The 24,956-nt window shown below is 36.1% G+C and overlaps 1 protein-coding gene across 3 annotated transcripts in view; it reads right to left on the bottom strand.

Annotated features, from left to right (window-relative positions):
* Positions 1–225: 225 nt before the first annotated feature.
* Positions 226–24,956, bottom strand: part of NUCB2 (nucleobindin 2) — a 28,890-nt gene continuing 4,159 nt past the window's right edge. For 2 of the 3 annotated variants that reach the window (NM_001006468.2, XM_046941616.1), the window contains exons 2-13: positions 19,599–19,742; positions 18,111–18,218; positions 16,701–16,827; positions 13,956–14,059; positions 12,141–12,326; positions 11,429–11,519; positions 9,827–9,885; positions 8,191–8,283; positions 7,110–7,199; positions 6,386–6,556; positions 5,978–6,059; positions 226–4,052 (exon numbers count right to left, since the gene is read on the bottom strand). In NM_001006468.2, the coding sequence (NP_001006468.2) occupies positions 3,940–4,052; positions 5,978–6,059; positions 6,386–6,556; positions 7,110–7,199; positions 8,191–8,283; positions 9,827–9,885; positions 11,429–11,519; positions 12,141–12,326; positions 13,956–14,059; positions 16,701–16,827; positions 18,111–18,218; positions 19,599–19,742 (1,368 nt within the window). In that variant the 3' untranslated portion in view covers positions 226–3,939. Of the gene's footprint in view, positions 4,053–5,977; positions 6,060–6,385; positions 6,557–7,109; positions 7,200–8,190; positions 8,284–9,826; positions 9,886–11,428; positions 11,520–12,140; positions 12,327–13,955; positions 14,060–16,700; positions 16,828–18,110; positions 18,219–19,598; positions 19,743–22,852; positions 23,019–24,956 lie in introns of all 3 variants that reach the window. The other variant, XM_015286582.4, reaches the window with a different exon arrangement.

The following is a 24,956-nucleotide window of genomic DNA, read 5'->3' as shown; positions in this document are numbered from 1 at the left end:
TGCAGTATCAGCACCTTGAAACGCTGCCTGTTCTCCCTTGGCAGCAGACTTGAGGCTGTATGGAGTCATGCCCTAGCATAGCCCCGCTCTGACCCCCACCCCCATCTTATCCCAGTGGACCCACAGGAGGAAGCAGTAACGAATACTCCTTGGCTGTGGTGCTGCCTGCTGGCAGCAGTTGCCTCATTCTCACCCACTTAAAATAAAACACTGTAAGTCTGTGACTGCACTGAGATTCAGTTTAATCCAGTTAAAAACTAATCAATACAAACTACGGACTGGGGCTTTTTTTCTTACATATATTGCACTGGAAGATAAAAATTTATACACTGCTGACCAAATCTTACCCCTTCATCCTCCTACTGAAATCCCAGCCAAGTACAAAACAAAATATCTGCATCTTTGTCTTGGAACTGATGCCTCTATGAGGTTACATTCAATTTTCCTGTAAATCACTCCTAAAGGAAAAGCAGAGTACAGGTCAAAGCACTGGTGCCCATGATATTCCAGTCCCTTGTTTATCTGCAATTATAGCATTCTACTTCTTGACATAGCTGTAAGTGAAGTTGTTTTAATCTTTTAAAAAGCTCCTGAGAAATCCATACCATAGAAGAAAACATGCTGTGAGTGGATAATGTAATACTTTCAGTCTCTGTTGTGGAAGAGAGAACCTAATGAAAGATGTCATCGTTGAAAACAAGCTGTGTTAAAGAAAGGTCAAATCAGTTACAAGTTCCATGTGTAGGTGTGACTTTAGCACACTGCATAACCTCTAAGGCAGATGTTCCTTACAGTGGGATAAAGTTTATCTCAGAATTAATCCTCAAAAATAATTTGACTTGATTATGCTCAGATTGAGACCTCGTTAGCTTGAGTCTGAAGAATAATGTCCTTTCTACAGAGGATGGCAAGATGGGCAATATCAGGTCAGGCTTGTTTGCTGATAGACCGGACCTGACTGACCATCTTCTGGGAAAATACCCACTCAGTCCTCATTATCTATGCAGACATGTGGAACAGATAATGATTCATATGAGATTCTGAATTGGACAGACAAGTATGAATCTGTAACTTGGAATCTCATCTCAAAAACGTTTAGGCAGCAAATTTAGGGTCTGCTCAGTAGGAGTTAAATAATTTAAGTGTTACTGCAAACTCAGGCATTGACTTCCGCACAATTTAGCACAAACATTTGACAGTTGGACTACAACTTTGATTATTGTTACAGATAAATCTGATCAATAATTCTAAAGCTTAGAAAACTGCCTGTTTTTACTTCTAAAAAGTGAACCTAAGTATATTGTTAAAATGCAAGCCTATCACTAAAATTAACACTGACAAGAACATTTAGGTATCAGACAGCAGTTGAAGGAAAGATATGCATTGTTTTATGCTGAATGCAGCTCAGTGGTTAGTTGAAATGTAAAACTGGGAACTCTTGTTAACTCGTGATGAAGTAATAAACAAAAACTCTGGCTTTCCTAGGCATCTGCTTCAGACACAATTGACACCACCTTGTGGCTAACATAAGATGAGTTCAGCACCCATGTTACAACAGTTCTTTACAAAATTCTCCGTATACTTAAAAGTAAGTAATGTAAAGGGGATAAAATGTTTTTCTTCCATTTCAGGGAGAGTGAGATCCTTAAAACTGAAATGTAACACTGCACTGAAAACAAAGCTTGAGCTGTGGCAAGCACTTGAGAGCATACGCTGCATTACCTATAATAATATTTGTGATGAGGCACATGTAACATGAAGGAAGAATGATTTGTATGGTAGAAATGCATTCAGATTAAAGGTTTCAGTCCTTGATTCTCTGAAAACATCTCCAGCTGTATCATTCTTTCTTTGTAAAAATTTCACGTGGTACAAGGAAAAATGTCCCCTCCTCCTTTTTGTGGTGTTAGAATAACTCACCCTTTGTTCTCCTCTTTCCTTGCTCTGCTCCTGATTATCATGCTTACAGCCCTAAAGCCAAGACTCAGCACTGGGAAATGATGTTACTCTGGTTGCAGCTGTAACTATGTCTAGTTCTCTTAGCAAAAAGTTGTGGAAACATACTTCAGCCTCCTGACAAAGACATAAATCGATGTTAGAATTACATGGAAGTAACAGTGGCTTTTGAAACTAATTTTAGAAACAAATTAAGATACTAACAACTTGCAGAGAGACCAACAACAAAGTAAATCTAATTGCTGGAGTGGTATAATTGAATGAAATGTGATGTCACAACATGAAACAGATAAAGGAACCTAATCTATTCCAGCGATAAGTTTTGCTACATTGCGTGAAGAACATGAATGTGCTCAATTCTGCTGAAAGAAGCATTAAGCATGTAAGGAATATGACTAGCCTCTATCAATCAGAAGCCTTTAGTGAGGAACTTAAATATCAAATATCAATACAAAATGTTAGTAACTGCCACCTGTCTTTGAGTTTGCCTAAAATATTTGAGTATTATTCTGAAAGGAACATCTTTTTGTAGGAGAGGCCTGCCTGTTTCTTTGCTCAAAACCCAAATGATCTCTTTGAATGACAATGTAAGCAGTTAGCCACAGAAGGGGAAGAAAATACAAAGGATGCTTGCCATGGTGTGTGTATATCAGTTCAGAGCCGACATTATACAATCAGAGCAATCCATATTTTTTTCTTAACAACAACAAACAAACACAAAGCTAGAAAGAGGGTTTACGCTCAGTCTGAAGTGGATGACAAGCAAGGACAATCACACAGCTTTTCGACATTATAGCAAATCCCACAGGAAAGACAACTTTTGCTGCTGAGATTTTGTTTTGTTGTTGGTTTTTTGTGTGGTTTTTGAAAATTCTTGGCTTACAATACGAGGGAGCTACCCTGTTCTATACCAAAATAATACAATCAAGTAGCACCCTTGTTTTAGACATTTCATAAACCTACATCAACTAACTGCTGAAAGACAAATATGTATTAACAGTGAGACTCTTAACAAGTCAAGGATTCATGTCTGAGAAGAGCTTTTAGAAGCACATGGTGCATTTTGAAAAATCTGGTATTACCACAAGAGGTAGGAAAATCTGTACAGAAAAAGACAGTGAGCCTTGTTCTGTTTTGTACAATATTTCCATCAACATAAAAAGCTTATTTAATAGCATGCAAAATTTTGAGATCACTTGGCACCTGATGAAAGAAACAGGGACAAAAGTACTATCCCCAGAGCCAAATGAGTGAGCCAACTGCTACAAAGAATTACTCTTAACAAGGACGGTTCAGACCAATCCACTAGAAGTACAGTATTCCTTTTGAAGGCTTACAGTGAAATTCTTAGGCTTCTGTAAACATGAAAAGTATTCACTGTTCCATGCAATTGTTTGTGGTGGTTACATTTTAGAAAGTGCAAATTTTCTAAAAGTTAAGCGTAAGAATTTTCATTTTTATTTGGTCTCAAAGAAGAAAGTGGTTGGTAGTACTGGAAATGGTAGGCCTTTGTCTATGGTCTGTTTCCCTGTACTTTGCTTCTCAACATTTCTGAAAAGAGTTTCTACATAAAACAAGACCTAACTTGATATTCAGGCCAGTTCACTGCTTCTTCTCTAAAAAGGTCGCAATTCATGCCTAAACACACAATGGCAGACATCTCCCTCTTTGTATTAGGAAGAGTCCAAGAGCTAAGTCCATTGGCCATAAAAACCTTTAATAATAAGTTTCTTTAATTTTTTCCTCCATTATAGCTGCTAAATGATCCCCCTGTTGCCTTTCTTACTGATGTATTGGAGAGAAAATTAATTTATGATTCAAGGCTGATTGATATTTAATCTCTAATATTCCCAGTGATTTTTACAACCGGGGAAAGAAAGTGGAGAGTTCGTTACTCATTTTTTTTTTTATCCCTCTCCCTTTCCTGCCTTTTACCCTCCCCCCCAAAATAATAAAGATGCTATAAAGTTGAGGCACAAGTGGTTAGGGGTGAACTTGATCAGTTCTAGCAGCTGGTTCTTGGATATGTCCTGGTGGGAGAGGCTGATCACCTCCTGCAGGATGTTTCGGTGCTTCTTCAATTTTGTGCTCGCCAGCTGTAAAACAGGAATAAAACTGCTTAAAATTTCTCAATTAAATGAGCTCCACACGTGGAAAGTCTCTAAAGTAATGTTTCTAGCGTGCAGACAATCAAATTGAACCACCTGTTTTTGTTTTGTAATTGGAAGCTGGAATTTATGTGACTAACAATGAAATCAAATTGAGTTTACCCAACAGGCTGCAAAATGATAATATTCAGAATTTCTTCTTAGATCACTAGTTGCTTCTGTTTTCAGTAAAAATGTTTTTATTTAAATAATCTTTTTAGATACTAATCTGTTCTTTCTAGAACATACTACGTGTTTATGAAACCTCTAATCCTAACATAGCAAGCTTGAAAAAAAAAAAAATGAACAACTTGTATTTTAATCCTTACTTTGCTGGCAATCTTTACAACTTTCTCCCTTTGCCTCCCTCAGAATGCTAGCTTTCATAGTTGGGACCTCCTTAACTCAGAAAACGAATACTGAATAGTTTTGGCTAATAGAATGAAAGCTTAGGATATGTGACTAATAACTTCACAAAAACTTTTTACATAAAAATAATACAAGTTTTAAGAAAACTATCAGTTACTGCCAGTGTTAAAAGATGTATCACTAAACCAAGTCCAAGGAATCTCCCGTTACAAACTGTGTTTTTACTGAAGGGAAGAGAAAGAGGCTATCATAACGAAGGGTTATAAATCGATATTAGCCCCAAGCAGCTTTGAAACAAACGAAAGACAAAATGAAACTGATGTTCAAATTCCATTATTTCTTGCTTTGCTCATAAAACTGAGTAGCTTGAGGATATAATTCCAGGATACTCAGCAAAGTGAGCTTAAATCACTGAAAATGGCATTTCAGGTTTGAAATCTCACTGTTGGCCCCACAGGTGCTGTTAAGTTCTTCCAATATTCAAAAGGCTGACTGGATATAGCCCAAAGCTTTATGTTCAAGATGTTAAAAATTCCTTGAGCTGTACTGACAACATTAGCACATAAACATGGAAGCCAATAAAGCCATATTAGTTTCTAGATGAGGAGGAAAATGTTTGGATGTATGGAAGAGCAGAGGTAAGAAGTGTTAAAACACACCTGACCACTTTGTTGTTACCAATACTCATGTGGAATGATTTACTGTGACTTTACTGTCTGTGCATGCTGAAGCAATTGGTTGCTCATGTTGTCTAAAACTTGTCACATCATGTTGTGCTCAAATGCAGATAAACTGACCAGAGAGGACAGACATGTTGAAAGCATTTCAATGTTTTGATTTGTTCCCCAGTCAGAGACCGGGACTGCAATTCTGGATTACAATCTGGAATTCCAGGATACAGCTAAGAAAAAAACAGACAGCTTTCATCTAGCTGCCTAACTACTGAGAGCCACTAAATGATAGGTGCACCAACATTAGTGCTTGTGCAGACATCTTGGGATCAGGAGCATGGTTGTACAACAAGCAGTGAAGCTTAAATTACTGTAATTTCACATTCTTGCTATTCAAATCAGGTATATTACAACATGTTTGCACAAGGCAAACTACATTTAGTGCACCTATCTCTGCACTGGTAATGCAGCCATAGGACATTAGACAGGCATGATTGTTTGTATGCCCCTACTCTTCTCTGAGTACTCAGTTATCCTAGATCTCACTATTTTTAGATCGACATGTAAAACATTGCAACAAACTGCAATCTTTTCTCCGTCCATCTGGTGCTACAAGTTAGAACTCTCTTTATTTTCCTACAGATATAAAATTGCTGAGATTTCAGCGACATTTTAGACGGCTTCCATACTTCTATCTCAAAGGCAGTTTAGTGAGCCTCCCTGCAGAGATCATTAAAACCACATTACATTAAGAGTTTGAACATAAAATGTATTTTTAATGACTGTAATGCTGGAGATTGTAAAGTTTGTGTATCTACACAGAAAGATACATACGGGGCTGGAATTTCAGTTCTCCAGCTGGTCCTGCAGGTGGATTTGCTTGCTGTAGTTTCTTTTGCTCCATCTGTTTTACAACCTGGTGAAAAACAAAGTTACACCGTTGAAAAACTTTACTCTGTCAACTTTCTCTGATATACGTGAATACACACAGAAAATATATGCACATCATTATGTCGAGTCTTGGTTAGCGGAAAAACTACTGAGTTGAGATGCTTCCACTGTTTGCTATAATCTGAAGTAATGGATTATGATGTGCTGCAGTACTGCTGTTGTTAAGAATTCAACTGAGATTCCTATGAGAAATCAAGATGAAAGATGCTCCAGAGCTGGGGACTGTCATAAGCCTTTACATGTATAAGAAAACTGATGAGAGAGAAAAAAATCCTGTTGTCGTAAGTGTACCTGCTGAAGCTCTTGTTTCTGAGCCTGAAGCTGGTCATGCTGCCTCTGTAGCTCCTCCTTCTGTTTCTGAAGTTCTTCTGCCTTCTTTCTGAGTTCATCTTCCTGCTGAGAAATATGACTTTCAAATTCCTTCAGTTCATCCTCAGTGAACAGCTGCTGTTGATCTAGGGTCTGCAAGAAAACACAAACATGAATACTTGGGTAGGAATGCATATCCATTTTTATTATCTTTCCACTGAAATAATTATTAGCTGAATTGTACAGTTCACTAGATGTCACTAAATGATAATGTAAAGAGTTAATATATTCACTTAAACAGTAAAATAGCTATTTCTCAGCTATTTTCTCAACAAGATTCTACAACAAGTTTAGAGTTAGGAGGAAAAAAAATCCTCTTGCTTCCAACTGAGCTCATATCTCCCCTGTAAAGTGATTCATAAATGAAATGTCCATTTTATGTTTGAAAAGCATGTGCATAAAGATCTTCTAGGATCCACATGGTGGCAGTGCAAGACCATTTCTGTTGGTGTGTGGACCACAAAGATTACATCTGTACTGTATTAGTCTGATACATATTGTATGTTACATTTAGCTAGTGTGTTTAACCACACACATACCAAAACAGGATTGAAAAAAGGCAAAGGTCAGACACATGCCATTTGATTTCCTGGTTAGAGTGATGGTAATAGTACAGTATGTTGCACTTGGAACACATTTTCATTACCTCCCAGCTATCTGGCTCCAAAAATTCTTTTTTTTCTGTAGCTCGCAGGAACTCTTCCAGAGTTACTAGTCTGTCCTTGTTGATGTCAACCTGTTTGAAACAAAAAATTAAACTCAGCCTAAGGGATGGGTTTTGGTAGAGAAAACATTTTATTTTGTTACGTAAATATCTTCAAATACAACCATTTTATTTTTAAATTGTCACATTTTCAAATGAATGCCCGCAACATCTTCAAAAAACTTTTCTTACAAGCTCATATAGTTTAATAAAAAAGGAAATAAAAAGTAAATCCTCACATTTCACTTGGGAATTAATTGGAAAAATGTGTGGCTACAGCTCCAGTGCTTATAGTAGCATGCCTGATGTTTTTGAAAAAAAAAAACAACAATTGTGGCTTTTTGATAATAATACTGTAATTCTGAGTCAGAGCAAACTCTACTGTTGGATAGGGAGATTTCAAAAGGAACAAAGCTGTAACTGTGTCAGAAACCTTTAAGGGGAAGAGAGAAAATTCCTCCCTTCATGAGTAAAAGAAGTCCAGGCTTGGTCCAATCCTCAAGCTTAAGAATTAAAGTTGAATAGAGAAAAAATACATGTGAAAAAAGAGTGATTCAAAACATCCTCTTCCCTTTCCTCTGCCTCCTGAACAAAAAACTAATGAGAACCAGTAGTGTTACTCACTGTCATAAGTAATGCCTTGAACTCACTTGTGTCTTTTGAAAGGACAAAAACCAGAAAATAGTGCTTTCCTTTGTCTTTCCACAGAATCTTACCCTACTGCCAAGTGTAAGAGGACAGTCACAGTCTTCCCTGTTTAATAAAATTCACTGGGAATTTGTATTAAATCTGAGTACCTGCAAAGTGAGGCTACAGTACAACTCCTCCTCTGGAATGTCTTTAATAAAAACAGATCTAGTCTGCAGGCATTCACATCAACCTAAGATAGGGCCTGAAAACTGTGGCTTTCTGATCTCAGCACTAACAATATGACCTTCTGCTGTACTTAGACCATCCTTAGTATTAGGACTACTTCTTTTTACGTAGTAGGAAAACATCAGCTTTATTAAACATTAGTCTATACCTCATTCATTACATGTTCTCTCATTCTCAGCCTCTCTTCTTCCATTTCAACCATGTCATCCTCTTCATTTTTCGGGTCATAAACTTTTTCTAGCTGAAATTCAAATTTTGCAAATGTTATTTTGGAGAAAGGACCGCTCATTCAAGTGATGGATTTGGAACAGTAGTTTGAGACAGCCGAAAACGTGACTTCATCATTTTTCCAAGCATGCATATATGTGTAAATCTCTTTTGCCATAGTATTTAAGCAACAAGTGAGCATGTCATCATTGCTAAGGAAGAAGTTCTCAGTTAATTCCTCTGGTCTACTGTAATTCAGTGCTTTAGACATCGACCTCAGCATGCAGTCTGCATTCACGTTTGATTCAAAGCAAGCTGAGTTTCCAGAGTTCCTTGAATAGAAAAGAGCAATTCTTTTTTTTATTGGAGCATGCTGTCCGCAGCGTAAGCATTCAGGATATCACGAGATAAACTGAGTGCTAAGCTTAACTGTCCACTTTTCTTAAACAGTGTCTTCCTGGTGAGTTCACGCGTTTATTTGCTTCTCTTCAGCTTTCTAAGCAATTTAGCTTAGCTTTCTTTGTCATAGGTAATTTTAAGGCCCCAGACTATTAATTTTTAAATCATTAACACTGTGAAATGCTGAAACATACTTGTCAAAAAGACTGTTGTACATTTTTGTAGCACAGAAAGAGATTAGAACAATTGTACTGTTAGAAATCAGTATTTGGAAAATTTCACATCACAATTTACAGTAGTTCAGATTTATAAGCTTGCATACGTAGCGTAGAGCACATTTACTCCCTGATTCATGAAACCTAAAAGAAATTCTAACGAATTCTAAAGCTCATTAGTGCCAGCTATAACATTGGATCTTTGCATGGGAAGCTAGTTTTCTTTGTTACAAGACAGAACTTACAAAAAAAAAAAACCAAAGACCAAGGCCTTCAGTTTACTCACTGTTTCTGTAGTATCAGTATCTTGCTGCCACTCTGGGAGGCAAAGAAGTACTAATATTTCTGCTTTTTACAGTAAAGCTTAAAGAAAGCAAGGGGTTGCCTGCTTTACCAAATGTACTTGTGCTCCAAACTAGCTAGACACAAATGATGTGAAATCCCTGCTGCCACTTCTACAGTGTGTTGTCCTTCATTGTATAGCACTTAGATCTGACGAGGCAAATGAATTCATTTTGATTCTTTGTCAAGAAATACAACCTAAATATTTTCAAGTGACCCTTTTTCTCTCTATAAGGTTTATGACTGGCACTGAATGTGCACAGCTACTCAGTTTCAAAACCTATACTAGACTGCACTGAGCCAAAGCAGATTTGCAGCTCTACAGTGCAACTTATACAGGTATACTGTTCTAAGGTTTAACAATGAAATCTCAATTGAACTTCTGGCAGAAGAGCATATAATCAATAAATGCATGTCTATTATCTGAGTCCTAAGCTTATAAAAAAAAAAGTATTTTCCCAGCGTTTTGTATATTTTTACAATTGTGAATAAATATTAAGGGTGTTTAAATATCAAAATAACTTTTTATTTGTAGTCCAAAACCCCCATATGCATTTGAAGAAAAAACAGACATTCGTGCATTATTTTTTTAAACAAGTGAACCTTCAGATTTTTTTTTACCTCTTTTGTAAATAGAGCTTCCAACTCCTGCTCATCCAGAAAACGATCATTATTGACATCTAAAATGAGAAGTGTTGAAAATACATGTTAATTATGGACAGAAAGTCTCCATGAATTAAGCATCAGTGCATACATCCCACATGGATTAAAAATATCATTTAAGGAGATGCTGGTTTCATAGGTTTCTCTTCTGGGTTTTATCAAGAATCAGCTGATTTGTATCACCATATTTCACTACCTGGCTGTTAACAAGTGATTGGATAAGTCTGAAGTATTCCCCCTTGTTCTCAGCAAGCTGAAATAGGTCACAGCAAGAGTGCACCCAGTGCAACTGCCAAAAAACATAGCTGAGAACAACTTGTCCCAATTTAACAACTAAATCTGTAAACAGACCCAAGAATAACAGAAGTGAATAGAAAAATATTGTTAGCCAACAGTACAACTCCACAGTAACAACAGAATTTTGTAAAAATCTATATAAACATGCAATGCTTAAGAAAACAGCTGTATAAAATCAGTTTTGATGACCAACGCAAATAAGAGAATACTTGGTAACAATCTACTTTGCATGCTACATTCAATTCTGAATAATGTTATAAAACCTCTGAAATAGAAAGGGAATGTCTACTTCAAATGAGTATTATGCAATATTTTTGTTTAATTCAAAGTTTTCGATGCCCTAAGCTCTCAGGGAAAAGGTTATTTTGGCTACTACTGTTTTGGTATGACATGCATAAAATAACTACTAAAACTTTTCAGATAATTATGTTTCAAGATCTCTTTCTAGAAAGAAGAAATAAGGCTTTCTTTCTATATAATACATATTTATAAACCAAAATGAAAGGTTAGGCTCAATCTATAACACTTTATTTAAATTATCATCATTGGCATTAGTCGAATTCTTTGTGCTTTCCAACCCTTAATAGCCCAATGACAGACAGGTTCTGCTTAAGGATACTTGATTATGAAGCATTTACCAACATCAGATGGTTACGTATTTAAATAATCTTACTTAAAGCAAAATGCCTACTAAGATGCATTCTTGTGTCAGCTACTATTCCACTGTTTCTAATTGCATACTGCTCAGAAATGTACAGGAAGTGTTGAGAAGCACTCTGGAGTTTGTTCTTTTTTTAAGGCGGTGTTAGAAGTATCAAGCATTTTCAGAAGTTCCAAGACCACTTCAAACTTAAGGGGTGTCTGGTACTTCTCTGCAAAGATGTGAAGAAAGCAGGTTTTCCTCAACACTCCCCTGAGGACTTATCCTTGGCTTACAGTCTATGAGCAAAGTTACAGTTGTGGACAGACCTGTAAATACTCTCACTTCCCTGAGCAACTACTTCTGGTTACTTGCTGTTTCATTTTTTTGAACACTTAAACAAAATTCCATTTTCAACATTTAGACCCCTTTTGATTCCACAGTAGATGTGCAAACAATAACAGATATTTTCTCCTCTATACCTTTTGGATTCACTCAACTTGCTAGGAAGAAGACTTAGAACTCAAGCATAATGCAAACTTGCTGAACATATGTCCTCAGCAAAAGATTAAAGAAAGTCATAGCATTTGCTAATTAAATTAATGTTAAACCAAATCTCTTACCATGTAATTTGAAGAATGTTTTGGGGTCAAACTCATTTGGATCTAGCCCATCTGCTTCTTCCCACACCTCTTTCAATTGATCTTTGCTTCCCTATAAATTGGTTACAAAGAAAAAATATGCAAAAGATGATTTAGTGTACTCTTACAGCCTTCATTTGCATTCTTGTATTACAGTTTCTCCGGTTTCTCTGACAGCCTTTGATTTTTTTGTAATTAGTAATGTTCAAAATATAATCGTTACTATTTCTTTTAATTCAGGTCACATACTTCTACTAGATAGAAAGGCCCAAGGAAAGACAGAGTGGCAAAAAAGCGTATATTGTCAGGAAAGGAATGCCTATAATTATCAGTCATGGCCACACAGATTCCTCTAGAAACAACAGCTGAAGTAAATTCAATCAGTTGCTGCTCCTACAGCAAATCATGCTGTGATGCAGTTCCCTGCAGGAATCCCTACATTTTCAAATACACTTCTTTCCTTTTTTCGTGAATTTTAGCTACTTTGTAAATAATAATTCTGCCAGTAAATAGAAAGAGAAAAAAGGTAAGTGTATGTGGTGGGTTTTCTAAAGCTCTGAGCATTACTCCTGCTCTCTGCTTCTATGTCAATGAGAAGAGGCAAATCATGAGAAAAAACATAATAGATCCTTCTCATTATCAACTGGAAAGGAAACCCTCCCTCCCAGCGCCTAAGAATAGACTGTAGCCTTACAGGATGGTGAACTTTAGGGTGATCTCCATGTTTCTTTTTCATCTCTTCAAATTTGGATTCTTCACGCTGTCTCTTTTCTTCATCCAATGTTTTTAAATACTCTCTCCTCTCGTGTTCTTTCATCATTTCGTATTTCTTAAATTCCTCATGGCGGGTTTTATCATAATTCTCCAGGTCACTTGTAGCCTATAAACATAGATATTACGTACACATGATCATGTTAATGCATGTGATACACTACCATGTAAAAAACCATTGTCCAGGTATGTGGACAAGGCTGTCCGTATTGCCATTTCCCTCTTAAACATGAAGTAAACTGGTAGGTGGTCCTCCTTCACTTGTCAGCGATAAAAAAACCATCTTTCCTCATTCCTTCTGTTACTTTCAAAGAACTTAATTTGCAAAGGTTCAATTGCTTAGAAATCTTTTGCAACTACAGTTCTGTAAGAAAGCATTGAGGCATTCTTTCTCATTAGTTAATAATAAAGCATGTCTTGGGCTAACTAAGCACAGCATCAAGTAGTATAATAAGTTCTGATTTATTTCAGTGTCAGAACACTTCTAGTTTACCTTTCCATTAATAATACAGTATTACAATGCTACTATACAGCAGGTTATTACACATTAAATCAACAAAACCATTTAAACGGAGAGAAAAGTGTGAGGATTTCTGACATGTACTTTTATACAATTTAAAGCTGTATCATTTTCAGCTCAAGTTATAGTCTTCTAGTGCTTTCCAAAGTAACATATTTGTACCTGATAAAGTCTTTCCATTATTTTTATTATCAGTTTTTGATTAATTGGACCTCTTCATAAACAATTCTAACACCTCCCCTACCCCCCAAAAGCCATTACAACAGGTCAATATCTCAGCTGACAAGAGAAAAAAAAATGATGCAATAAGAGAAAGAACTGCCCTGCTGAGGATATGTTTCTCCTAATCAACTAGAATTTTCTCAGCAGTGATGTTCTCAGAAACAGCAAGGAACTTTAATATATATGTAAATATATATAGAGAGAATAATTTTACAGAAAATTGAGGTTAATATTTCCAAGGGTAGAAAAATCTAAAAGAAATAATCAAACCTTAGAATAGATATTATTTTTAAGAGTCTTCCCATTACTTTGACAACATAAAATGCTTTCTCAGAAATGCAGTGTTGTCACATAGCTGAGACTTAAGTCCTCTTTTTTCCCCTTAGGGAAATATATTTTTTCACAGCAGTTGAAAAAACCTATTCCATGCTTAGCTTAACTGCATTGTCTTAAACACTGACTGGAATTAAAAAATAATTAAAAAAAAAAAAAGTGTCACTTTTTGATGCTATTTGGACATCAAATTCCATGCTCAGTATATGCAACTTCTGATTTTGGTATCTTAATTCTGCTCTCTCTCAGATGTATATATAACAGATCCCCATATTCAAATGGCTAGTTTAGGGATGACTTTATATCACTCTGTGAGACACTTAAATCACTTCGAAATAGGTTTGGGAAGGATGTGCCTCTCTCGATACTGTACTTAATTCAAATGCTTTCAGAAAGTTTTGTTTTATTCCCAAAGTTGGCTGTACTGGCACGTGAATGCAAATCCTGTTAAGACGCCATGCCAAAATGTATGGTCTCTTTAGCAACAAAGCTTTCAAGTGCACAACGCAGACAACTGACTTTTCTCTGAAACAGAAAACTGTAAGTCATTCCTTTAAAAAAGAAAAAAAAAGTGTATATAAAGTGTTTGCCTTTACCAGATGAAAAAAAATGTAATTAATACAAATAAAATATAACCCCCGGTACTTAGTATTTAGCACTCACTGCTTTGATCAACATATCTAAGTCCTTAGGCTCAAACGTGTCAGGATTCTGATGGTTCAGGTGCTCAAACTGTTTAAGGAGAGCCTGATGGTCTATGCCAGTATCTGAAAGAAAGAGGTACAGGTACAAACATAAAACATTAAGTTTGAAAGCAAGAAAGATCAGGAATTTCAGTACTTTCACAAGGTGTTTGTGCCTTGAGTGTCTTATCTACGTTAACGCTTATAAAGCAGATTTACCTGAAGGAGATCAGCACACTTGATAGCAATTTGCACTGTACTCCTTCTAGTGTGTCAGGTGTGTTGCACTGCAAGCAATAATTCAATATACTGAGGTTTGCCTTTCAGCAAGGAAACGTACAATCAGTTGAGCTCTACAAACCAAAACATTTTGTTCTTTTTTTTGTATAAATGAGATACAACTTCAGCTATTACAGCTAACAACTTGAATCAGAGAATTCTAACTCTTCTAACTTGCCCAGTATATTTTGCAAATGAACCATTCATTGCGTGTGTGTGTGTATATGTGTGTGAATGTGTGTATATATATACATAAGGCAAGATATATGGTTGAAAATCAAATCTGATAACCAGAAATACAAATTTCATTTGTGCAAAACAAGAAGCACAGGACAGTGGGAGTCAAGTCCTTTGTCTAAAAGCTGCAAATGTTTCTCCTTTCTTAAGACAGGGGCTGTACCCAGTAATAGAAATATACAATGCACTAACAATAAAATACAGTTCTGCAATTACAAGCTTTTCTAGCTGTTCTCATTTCTGACTGTTAATGCTAAATAATAATGCTGTCCTAAGCGGCATGCTTATTGTTATGGGTAACAATTCTGAACAGCTTTTACTAGATGGGTTAGTAAAAAATACTTGATTTGTCTTAAAAAATAAATTTAAAAAAGGAAAACATAATTCTGAACTTGTTACCCTATGGTAAACTATTACTCTCACACTCAATGTTGTATTCATATTATCACAAAGCAGCAAACATTGTCTAGGGCACATTTATCCCTGATGAGATCATAATTTTCGCTGAAATATACATGCCTCAGTCTGCTTATGGAATGTTTTGGGGAAGTGTAGTATTAGAATATTTACAGAACAAACAAACAAAACAATAAAATTCCCCCAAATCTATTTATGGAGAAACAGCTCATTCAATTTGACAGTATTTACTTGTCACATTATTGCATTATCTGAGAGTTGAAACTGGAGAAAGTCATCCAACTCCTAACATTCTTGTCCTGTACTAGTCAGTCTAGCAGGATCTTGGTACAAATGTTTAGAAATACATCTGGATCAGGACTGAACATATGAAGAACATATGTCCAAGTCTGCTGGACCTGATCCATCTGAGCGCGAATAAAGCAGGTCTTAATCAGATAAAGGGCTAAGAGATTAATTTGTACTATATGGAAAATATTAAAAGAACAAATACAAGGAAATCAAACTGCTCTACCTGCTGTTACTACAGAATGCATTTTTGTACGTGTTCCAAGATGCTGCATAAGTGTGTAGATGCAGCTGTACTTTGTAGATAATCTGGCCATACAATTACATGTGATGTGAAATATTCAGTGGCAGAGCCCACTATAAACTTTACAAAATGTTTTCTGAATCGCACTGTTTCACATTAATAGTCATCTGGATATTTTGAAAGGGTATAATCTGCTCTGATTGTTTCCAAATATAAGATCGCACTTACACAGTGACAGAATGTGCATACATGCTTGATCTGTTGCAGCTGCTGGAGTGCTTGCTTGCAATATAAGCACAAGATTAGGCTCTTGGCAGCTAAAAACCATGTAAGAAAAAAGAACCACAGGGTCTGATAGGTATGTGAGGCAATGCACTGACTTCCTGTGGAGGTCTGGTATGTACTGTTCAGCTACTGGTGGACTGTACTCTCTGAACTAAAACTTTCAGAAGAAAAAAGCAAAGGACAAAAAGGTTATATTGAACTTCTCAGCAAACATTATATTCTTCATTCACTATATGAGGATACCATCTAAAGTGTTCATTGGAAAGGTACTATACCAAAAATACCTCCTTTCCCAAATTAATCTGATTCTTTTAGTATGTATTATTTCCCACCTAAATATACACTGAACAGATTCTTTAGGAGCTTGTATATTTTATTCATTCTAACAAACTACGTAAGTTTGAGCGATTTAATTAACAATTAAAAAAATGCTATAGATAAGCTTTTGCACCCTAAATGTTCCTCTTTATTCAGGACCTTAAAATTTCCTCAAAAATAAGAAAAATCATCTTCTAAACTGAAATGTTTAACGTTCGATATAAATCTGTAAAATAGTCCCCTTTCCACCAGTAAGAACTTAAAAAGAAAAAATGAAAACAATGTTAAGGGACTATTAATAAAAAAAAAAAAAAAAACCTACCCAAAATAAATGAAACATTGTCTTGTAATTCTAAAACAAGTTATTTGTAAATTGATGTACTACAAAAATATCCAAAAAAACTGAGAAAGGATTGGATGCATCTGAAAAATACACTGCCGGAATCAAGTTTAGCTATTTATAAAATGCAGATGGCTTTTATTTTCTCTTCAATTTCCTATAAAGATGCATATTTTTTGTCCATAGGCTAGATCAAAAAGGACACTCTTACTTTCAGATTACATTTACTACTATTGACAAGGACAGTGTAACTTTGATTTTGTCTAGCTTGTATTGGACAGGTGCCCAGCTCACCCTGTTAGATTTTGTATTCTTACCTTGAACAGAATCCATTTTGGCCTTAATTAACATTCTTAATCTTGCCACCTCTTGCCGTTTGAGTTCATCCAGTCGTGTTCTCACATGGTGGCTTACTAAGTCAAGCTCTCTGCTTAGTTTTCCACTCTGTCAAAAAACAAAACTGATCTATAAAAACATAAAAGAAAGTAGGCTTTACTATTCCCGTTGTAGATGAGCTGCAAGACAGCAGACCAGTCGTAGTCTTTCTCATAATGTAGCTCATGTGTACAAGAATCTCAAAAGTCTTTCAATTAACATACTAAAAAATGTTAGGCCTATGGTTATAGAAATAGAGCAGAATACAGAAAGGTTTAGAAATTCTCTGCAGAAACATTTACTCCTTTCAAGAGCATTAGCTTGACCTTGCAGCAGAAATACCTTGTGAGATTTCAGAAATGATAAACTTCTTGATCAAACATTCTCAAATTAATTCAAAAGAATTGCAAGATGAACACACAGTGCTATGTTCTTCAGCCACTTGATGACAGCTGTAATACTTGAGAGAAGATACAAGCACAGCAACAGCCTTTAACATGTACTGCAAGAATATTTATCAGGCTCTGGAAATTCATAGTAATCTTCAAGAGTAACCCTAGTTATAGCACAGAAGAAAGAGGAATCAAAGGCTGCCAATGGCAACAAGAGGGATTAAAAGTAATGCAAAAAACAGGATCTCTCTGTCACTTTACGCCATTTCCTACCTGTGTCACGCAAAATTTCTAACTCATAAAAGAATGTAGAACAGCTACCATACAGAGCCATTGGAGCACAAAAGACAAAAACACAATGAGATTTTGGAAGAGTGTGCTATTTGGACTGGCACTCAAGAAAGGACAGCAGTGGAGAATGCCACAAATCTAACTTATGCCTGACTTAAGCACACTGACATTTCTTCCATCAGAGCTTCTCAATTTCCTCATACTAGAAAACTTGACTTTCTTGTAATTCTCTTCCGTGTCTTCATGTCAATAAATTATACAGTATCTTCACTTCAAAGGGATATAAACCTCTGTTTGAAACAGTGTTCCAAGCCACCCAGCAGGCAAAACTGAGTGAGAACTAGGCTTGTGGCTCTTTTGTGGTACACGAGGATGTATCTATCTGTGTTGAATCTGAAACAGCCTTTTACATAGATGGGTAAAAGGCAGAAACCATGCATGAGTACTTTTCATTATTATTATTCTATGGGATATTCTTAACTAACAGAAAACTTGCTGTCCCTTTACTAAAGACAAAGCTCTAGCAAGAGTTAAATACCTAGGCAAACAGAAAATGAGTATCACAAAAAATGAGAGGGGTATGAAGATTTTAAAATATATATGTAACATCCATCTTGCAGGGTTCATTATGATGGACTTAATTAGCCTCAATTAACATTTTGAACTTACCTTTATTTCTTCTATGTCAGCAGTCTGGAGTTTCTCCCTGAAATGCTTATCTGTTTCCAAGACATCAATTACTTGCCTGAGATATTCATCATAATAAAGCCCTGTATCCTTCAAAAAAGAATGTTAACTTTAGAAAAGAATATACTGCCAAACAATACATTTCATGTAAATATGGTTATATAACTGAAATCCAATTTCAGCTATACAAGTATTACAACTCTTTTATATATCTTCTACTTTTGTGATTCTGCATCTTTGTCTTGTAGGAACTTACGATTAATTTGTTTCAGCAATAAATGACAAATAGGAGAAAGGCATTTAGGAAACCATGTTGTTTGCAAGCATCTACCATGTTAGCATAGTGGGGTTTTTTAAACAGTGCAAATCATTAATTACAAGAATTTAAGAGTAGTTCAGCATACTGCCTGTTCTCTTCTCCCAGATGCAAAAGAATGTTGAGACTACTTGCTGCATTTCCTAGAAAACCTTCTTTAAAGGCAGCCACCTCCAGTCCACCAGAAGCAACAGCCAGAAGTTTTATTTGGCTTTAATCAGCATATCTTTCCAAAAAAAAAAAAAAAAAAAAAAAAAAAAAAAAAAAAAAAAAGCAGATAGTTTATTTGGGAAACACTTTACACAAATATGAGATCAGTGAAACTGCACTGGTTCATCTCCACTGAGAACAAATAAACCAGTGCTACACCCAGGACTTAGCCTACTAGATCAGCTAATGTTCCTGTAGTATATGCCATACTCTGTTTTTTCCTATGGTAGTGTGATGCAAACAAAACCCTCTCCAGAAGACCAATCCAGAGCAAATACAACTGTGCTAGACAGAATAATTCCATTCTGGAAAGAAAAAAATTCTGCTTCAACAAAAGAATTGATTTGGCTTTCATAGAACAACATAATTGTTCAGTTATTAAAAGCTGATGTTGGAGATTTGTTTCTTGACAAAAACAGTTGGCACTTCAGCAAATTTGAGATCTCAAACATCTTTATTTGACGTGCTTGTAGCACTCACAAACATAGTATGTATGCTGCTGAAAAAAAATTCTTACTTCTGAAATGTAGTTGAATTCCCCTAATCAAACATTTTCCTGTTTCACTGAAAGCAATGAACTGGAAACACTGAATGGAATTTCCTAAGTCACCACTTAGTCAGTCACTTCAAAGAAGTCTCTGTGGAAAAAAAAGCAGTTCTTTCCATTGTATGCTGGGGAATTCAATTCAGTTTGCTATCTCACCTTTAGCAGCTCAGGGAAAGTAACAAAGAAAAGAGAACAAATGTAAATGGAACCCCACCACAGCAGAAAGTAGCATGATTAATAATCCCAGCTATTATTCATTTCTTCCCTGAATACAGCTCCAGTAAAAGACATCCAAATTTCAGGATAGCAGCTAGCTATGACTGGATTACTAATAATTAAAACAAACTACTAATAATTAAAACAAACTTTCATTGAAGATTTATTTCATTACTCTTACCGGATTTTCTATCTTCTCTCCTTCTACGTGACCTTCTCCTTTGACTTTTGTCTTATCTATGTCTATAGGCACAGCTTCCAAAGCCATTAGGAGACATGGTATCAGCAAAATACATTGCTGAGGCAGGAGAGATTGCCACTTCATCTGAAATGAGATCAAGTCACAAAAATTAACATGAATGATGCTATCATATAGTTTGATTAGAATTATTTGATGTTCCCATATACACACCTGGAATAACCTACTTTCCGTGTGTTCTACTTTTCTTAATTTAAATATTTAATTTAAATATTTAATTTAAAGAATTAAATATAGCATTAATTTTTAAAGGCTTTTATGACACAAGCAGATTAGCTGAGAGTTGTGCACATAACTATGTTGCACTGCAAATAGGAAGAGGTTTTTAGTATCTTGTAGTATTATTAATGAGTCTGTTGGACAGTTAGGAACACTCAGTGCTCATATACTTGTTTAGGATGGCCAAGTCTTGGATAAATAATACCACAGTTCCTACATTGATTTGTCTTTGCTGAAGTAATTGGCAAATTCTTACAGATAATCATGGGCACTGAATCAGATCCTACTGTAGTAATGCTTATAGTTCTTACGCTTCAGCAGTGAAACAAGTGCCTAATCTGGAGTCAAGATCCCCTCCAAATTTTATTTGCAAAACAAAATATTTTATAAGCCACATTGTCTGTTTCATGTTGACTGAGATTCCCAAAAGAAGCATTTGATTGAAAACAGATTCATTCATTCAAAATCTATTAAGATAGATAGAATACTTTAACAATGTGAGTACAGGAAGAAAAGTAGATGTGGTAATCCAGCATCTAACAGTCAAGTCATTATCTGAAGACACTTTATCCATTACTATGAAAGTGCACCGTCTTTGGCTATGCTACAGGAAACTTCACTCAATTCCAATATTAAGTTAGCAATACAGATCATCCCCTGCATAGTGAAAGTTGTCGGTGAAATGCTGTCTATGGTTAGCTAAGATACATGAAAGACACAATATGCTGTCAAATCTAAAGTATGCCTGCTCCAAGAATAATTCCTGTGCAAATGCTTTAACTAGTCATGAATTCTACCAAAAAGTATCCGGATCCAATTGCAATGATTTTATTTGAGGGGTGGTAAGGTGGGGGACAAATTTTAATTATGGTGTCAGTGCCAGTTTCCCTGACTACATGTGCTGGTAATCAACAGTGGAGCATTACCTTTGCTTGGATTAAGCTGCTCCTTTACTAAGGCAATAAATGTACATAATGACAGCTTCTCCACTTAAAGTATTGTTGACATCCTTTATTCATGTAAGCGTTACGTAAAAGAATGCACTTTTATTAAGAAAAAAAAGGGAAATGCAGAAGTTTTATTCTTTCTCTTGTTGGGGAAGTAGGGAACAGCTGAAGGTAAAAATACACCCATTTTTCCGTCTTTTATATATTAAAGGCTTGAGAATTACAAGGACTCTCTGAAACTCTTTTAATTAATCACATCCTTAGCAAAAATAACCTAAGTGGATTCTGCTCAGTGATAGCAAATATGTCTTATTTTTAAAATTACTAACATCTGACCATTGCCAGATGGGATGGCAAGAGCCATTGTTGCTGTCACATTGACAGCGCTAGATTCAACATCAGCACTACTGTCAGTTCCCCATTAGAAACTCAGATTGACTTTGGCATTCATTTAAAACAAACAAAACCCAAACAACCAACAGCAAAAATAAAAAGTTCTCAAACTGTCATCCTGAACTGTGCTAGAGCTATCTGCTGGGTTTGTATCTATGAGTGGCGCAGCTCATTAGTATGGATAATATTAGTAAATTAATATATGTTATGCAGGAGATCAGTTCCTTTGGCAGGCAGATAACCATTAACCTACCATCACTTATTGTTACCTGTCTTGCACAGCCAAGGTCATCTAATCTTGTCCTCTTTTCTCCAAAAGTAGATTGCCATGTCTGCTGTTAAAGCCACTCTCTGAACACTATTGCCTGTTTATTTGTAAGGTGGTGGTTCATTTCCAAAGCAGACTGAGGTGCAGTCATGAGTAAGTCAAATTTTGCATTTTACTTGTCTTTTCAGATGAAAAAGTAAGGCAAACACTTAACTTGGTATCTGTCAACCTGGTGCATTTGAAAAATAAGCCAGAGAAACCTGAACCTTTGAAAGTTTCTGGATGAATAACCAGGACAATAACTTCTCTAAACAGAAAGTATTATAGTAAAAACAAAAACAAACAAACAAACAACACTCCAAAAAGCCCAGGTAAAACAAAAATCCACCAAGCTGAAATTCTGTAGGGTATTAATGGGGCATCTTGGCAAGAGAACGGATCTGAGATGGGCAGTCGGAGCTGTATCATCCTCAACTACCCCAGCAGTAATCACAAAGCTTGTCTATCAAAAGCTGTAATCAAACTGATTGCCACTGGATCTGCTGGCTTTCAGTGGGATTTCTGCTCACAGGTAATTTAGGCTCCTCTGAAAGTACCAGCCCCTGTAATTATGTGCTGTTATACGCAATGGGAAAGACCGGACAATACCACAGAATGTTTTTACATCTATTTGATGCAATACACTGCTCTGGGTGAAAAGAAAAAAAAAAAAAAGAAGACTATCTAGTCTTCTAGTGCCCATGAGACAGTTTTGTTTGAGGTTGTGTATAGGATGTCTTTATGATCACCATTTGGATAAAACAGGCCAAAAAAAATTCCACAAGTACTAGAAAGAATCAGAAGCAGAGAAGATCTAAATGGATAACAGGATGTTGCAGCTGACTTCGCAGACTACTACATTAAACTCACGATTTCCAGTAGCATTTTGAGGAACTCACCTGGTTATTCAACCTGTGCTGTAACAAGTACGCTGGAAATACATTATTAAACAAAAAAATAAATACCAAGTAAAGACGGAGTTACTGTATTTAGTTTTCCAGTAATCCAAGTCAATATTCATCAAAACAATCTCTGTAAGAGCAGATGACTAAGATGTGTCAACCTTTAGATGGTCACAGTGACAGCCCAAAGTGACAGTCAGAACAGAGTCACATGCTCTACTCTGATACGTATTAGGAGAGACAAGTCAGTCCCACCGTGAAGTCTGACATTAATCAGCTGCAAGAGACAACTCAGCATGATTTGCAAATTCAGCAACTAGAGGGAAGTGACGAGAGGCAGGATGAGAAGAAAAGAGGCGTTTTGGTTTTTGTTCCTCTTAACGCTTTACTATTAAGAGTTCAACCCACCTTTGGCATGCTATCAGCTACCTTGAGCAGTTCCTGACACTTGGGAAATCGATTTAGAGATGACCATCCATCCCAGGCATTTTACAGTGAGTCTACAAGGCTGACTAATGGATCCAGTTTCCTCTGTAAGGACTAGGAGTCACCAAACCAATAGACAGTCTCAGTGCTGCAGAAGAGGAGCAATGTCAATTTGGTCACTGTCATAGGTGATACATAATGCACAGTATATATCCTCGTGCCCTGCCATGGGTGCCTTGCTCTGGCCTACTATTAACTACTATTCCTCTTCTGGATCTTTAATAATTTAACAGAAACATAAATTTTGCCCAGCTGACTTCAATAATCCAGTGGTTACTTTGTAAACAATATGTGAACAGAGCTAATGTTACAATTTTCATCTGGAAACCAAGCAATTCTAGAGAAAAACATACAGCTCACCTAGACAGAAAGGTAGTGCAACTCTAGTCTGCTCTTACCAAAAATAGGCAAACTTCAATTTCCAAATTAGCTAAGCACCACGATGCTAAGGAGATAAATATTCATACTTTATAAAGATAACTAATCATAAAGTAATGCTCTAGGAGTGATAAATACTGTACTTAGTAAACAAAGCCAACATTTTGAGGAGAAAACAAAAAATCAGAACTTCTCAGAGCAGAATGCATTTAAAAAAAACCTCCTAGTGAGAGGTACAAGAATGAGGTAGCAGAAAACAGACCTACCCATGTACTTGCCTGGACAGAAAAATACAATTGGAAAAGAAAAAAGAAGTAGGCTGTCTGCCAGCAACCTTGATCTTGATCCCAGTAAACATAATCAGAAATTCCTATCAGCTTCAATGGCACTGGAATTACAAAGACCTTTAAAAGATATGTACAAAATGCAGCTTCTAAAGCTTGCAACATGAACACAAGCAGCTCAGTATGGCATTAGCACACCTATTTTACACAGCCATCAGATGTACTTCTCATTCACTTAATAACTATTGTCCAGAAAACAGCACAGATTCAGCTGATGTCTCTATCACCTTCCCAGCAAAACAACAATTATTTTTTAGATAAGTAGTGCTCCATGTCAAATTTTCAAAGGCTGAGATGGGTGAACTCATACAGTGATATCAGTGTACAGTGCCTGCAGATGATATGAAGCAGAACAGCATAGCGCTGTAAGTGTTGTTACACTGCATGTCTGTACTTGCCAAACCAATGTGTGCTGTGATGGGTAATGTCATCATAAACCCACACCTGCAGACTACAAAAATAAGCTGACCTACTCACACATTTTGATGCACTCGTGTTCTGTCTGATATGCAAATAATTAAACCTATGTGAGCAACAGTGCATACATGCAGGATGACAGCAATACTCTCAATAGTCATGTCTGTACCATGACTTCCTATTTTAATGCTGTACATTGGAGATGCCAACATTCTTCACAGGAAGTGCTGCCTTAAAAAAAACAGAAGCAAAACAGGTGATACAACAGATCTCATAATCCTCATCTTTCTAAGAATATACTAAACTCAATACTAGAATGGGAATATTACAAATATATATGAACTATATAAGGTACTCCTTCAGAACTTTCAGCTTACCCTTACTCTCTCAACAATATCCTTACAATTTTGCAGTTTAAATAGTGTTCAATTTCACCTATTTTTTCCACTTCTTTAAAAATGATTTGAAAAGATATATATTGATTAGCTCATCAACTTGAGAAAAAAAAATACTTAAAATATTTGAAATTAACACAAACAGATTATTATTCTGCCACGTTTTTGGTTCAGAAACACCCGACAACAGTACCTTCATGTTGTTTCAGGAAGACTTGCTGCATGACTACCGTAAGCTATCATACCTTAACCAAAGACAGAAGTTAATGAATCTAAAGGTAATGCATCTGCTTCACAGCGTCTGTCCAGAAGTTAAACAGGTATTAGCACTGCTAAAGTATGGCAACAATTTTGAGAAACAAGTGTAGAAGTCCCTTTCAGCTCACAAAGCTATGCTAAAACTCTCCGGTGAAAATGTCCTCCTTATTATTAGGCCATCAGACCTTCAGATCTTGATTTCTTAAAGACATGCACAGACAACAAGGTGAAAAC

This window comes from Gallus gallus, chromosome 5, assembly GCF_016699485.2.
Source record: "Gallus gallus isolate bGalGal1 chromosome 5, bGalGal1.mat.broiler.GRCg7b, whole genome shotgun sequence".
NCBI lineage: Eukaryota > Metazoa > Chordata > Aves > Galliformes > Phasianidae > Gallus > Gallus gallus.
Note: the sequence above shows the minus strand (reverse complement) of the source record. Positions and strands in the feature narration are given on the sequence as shown.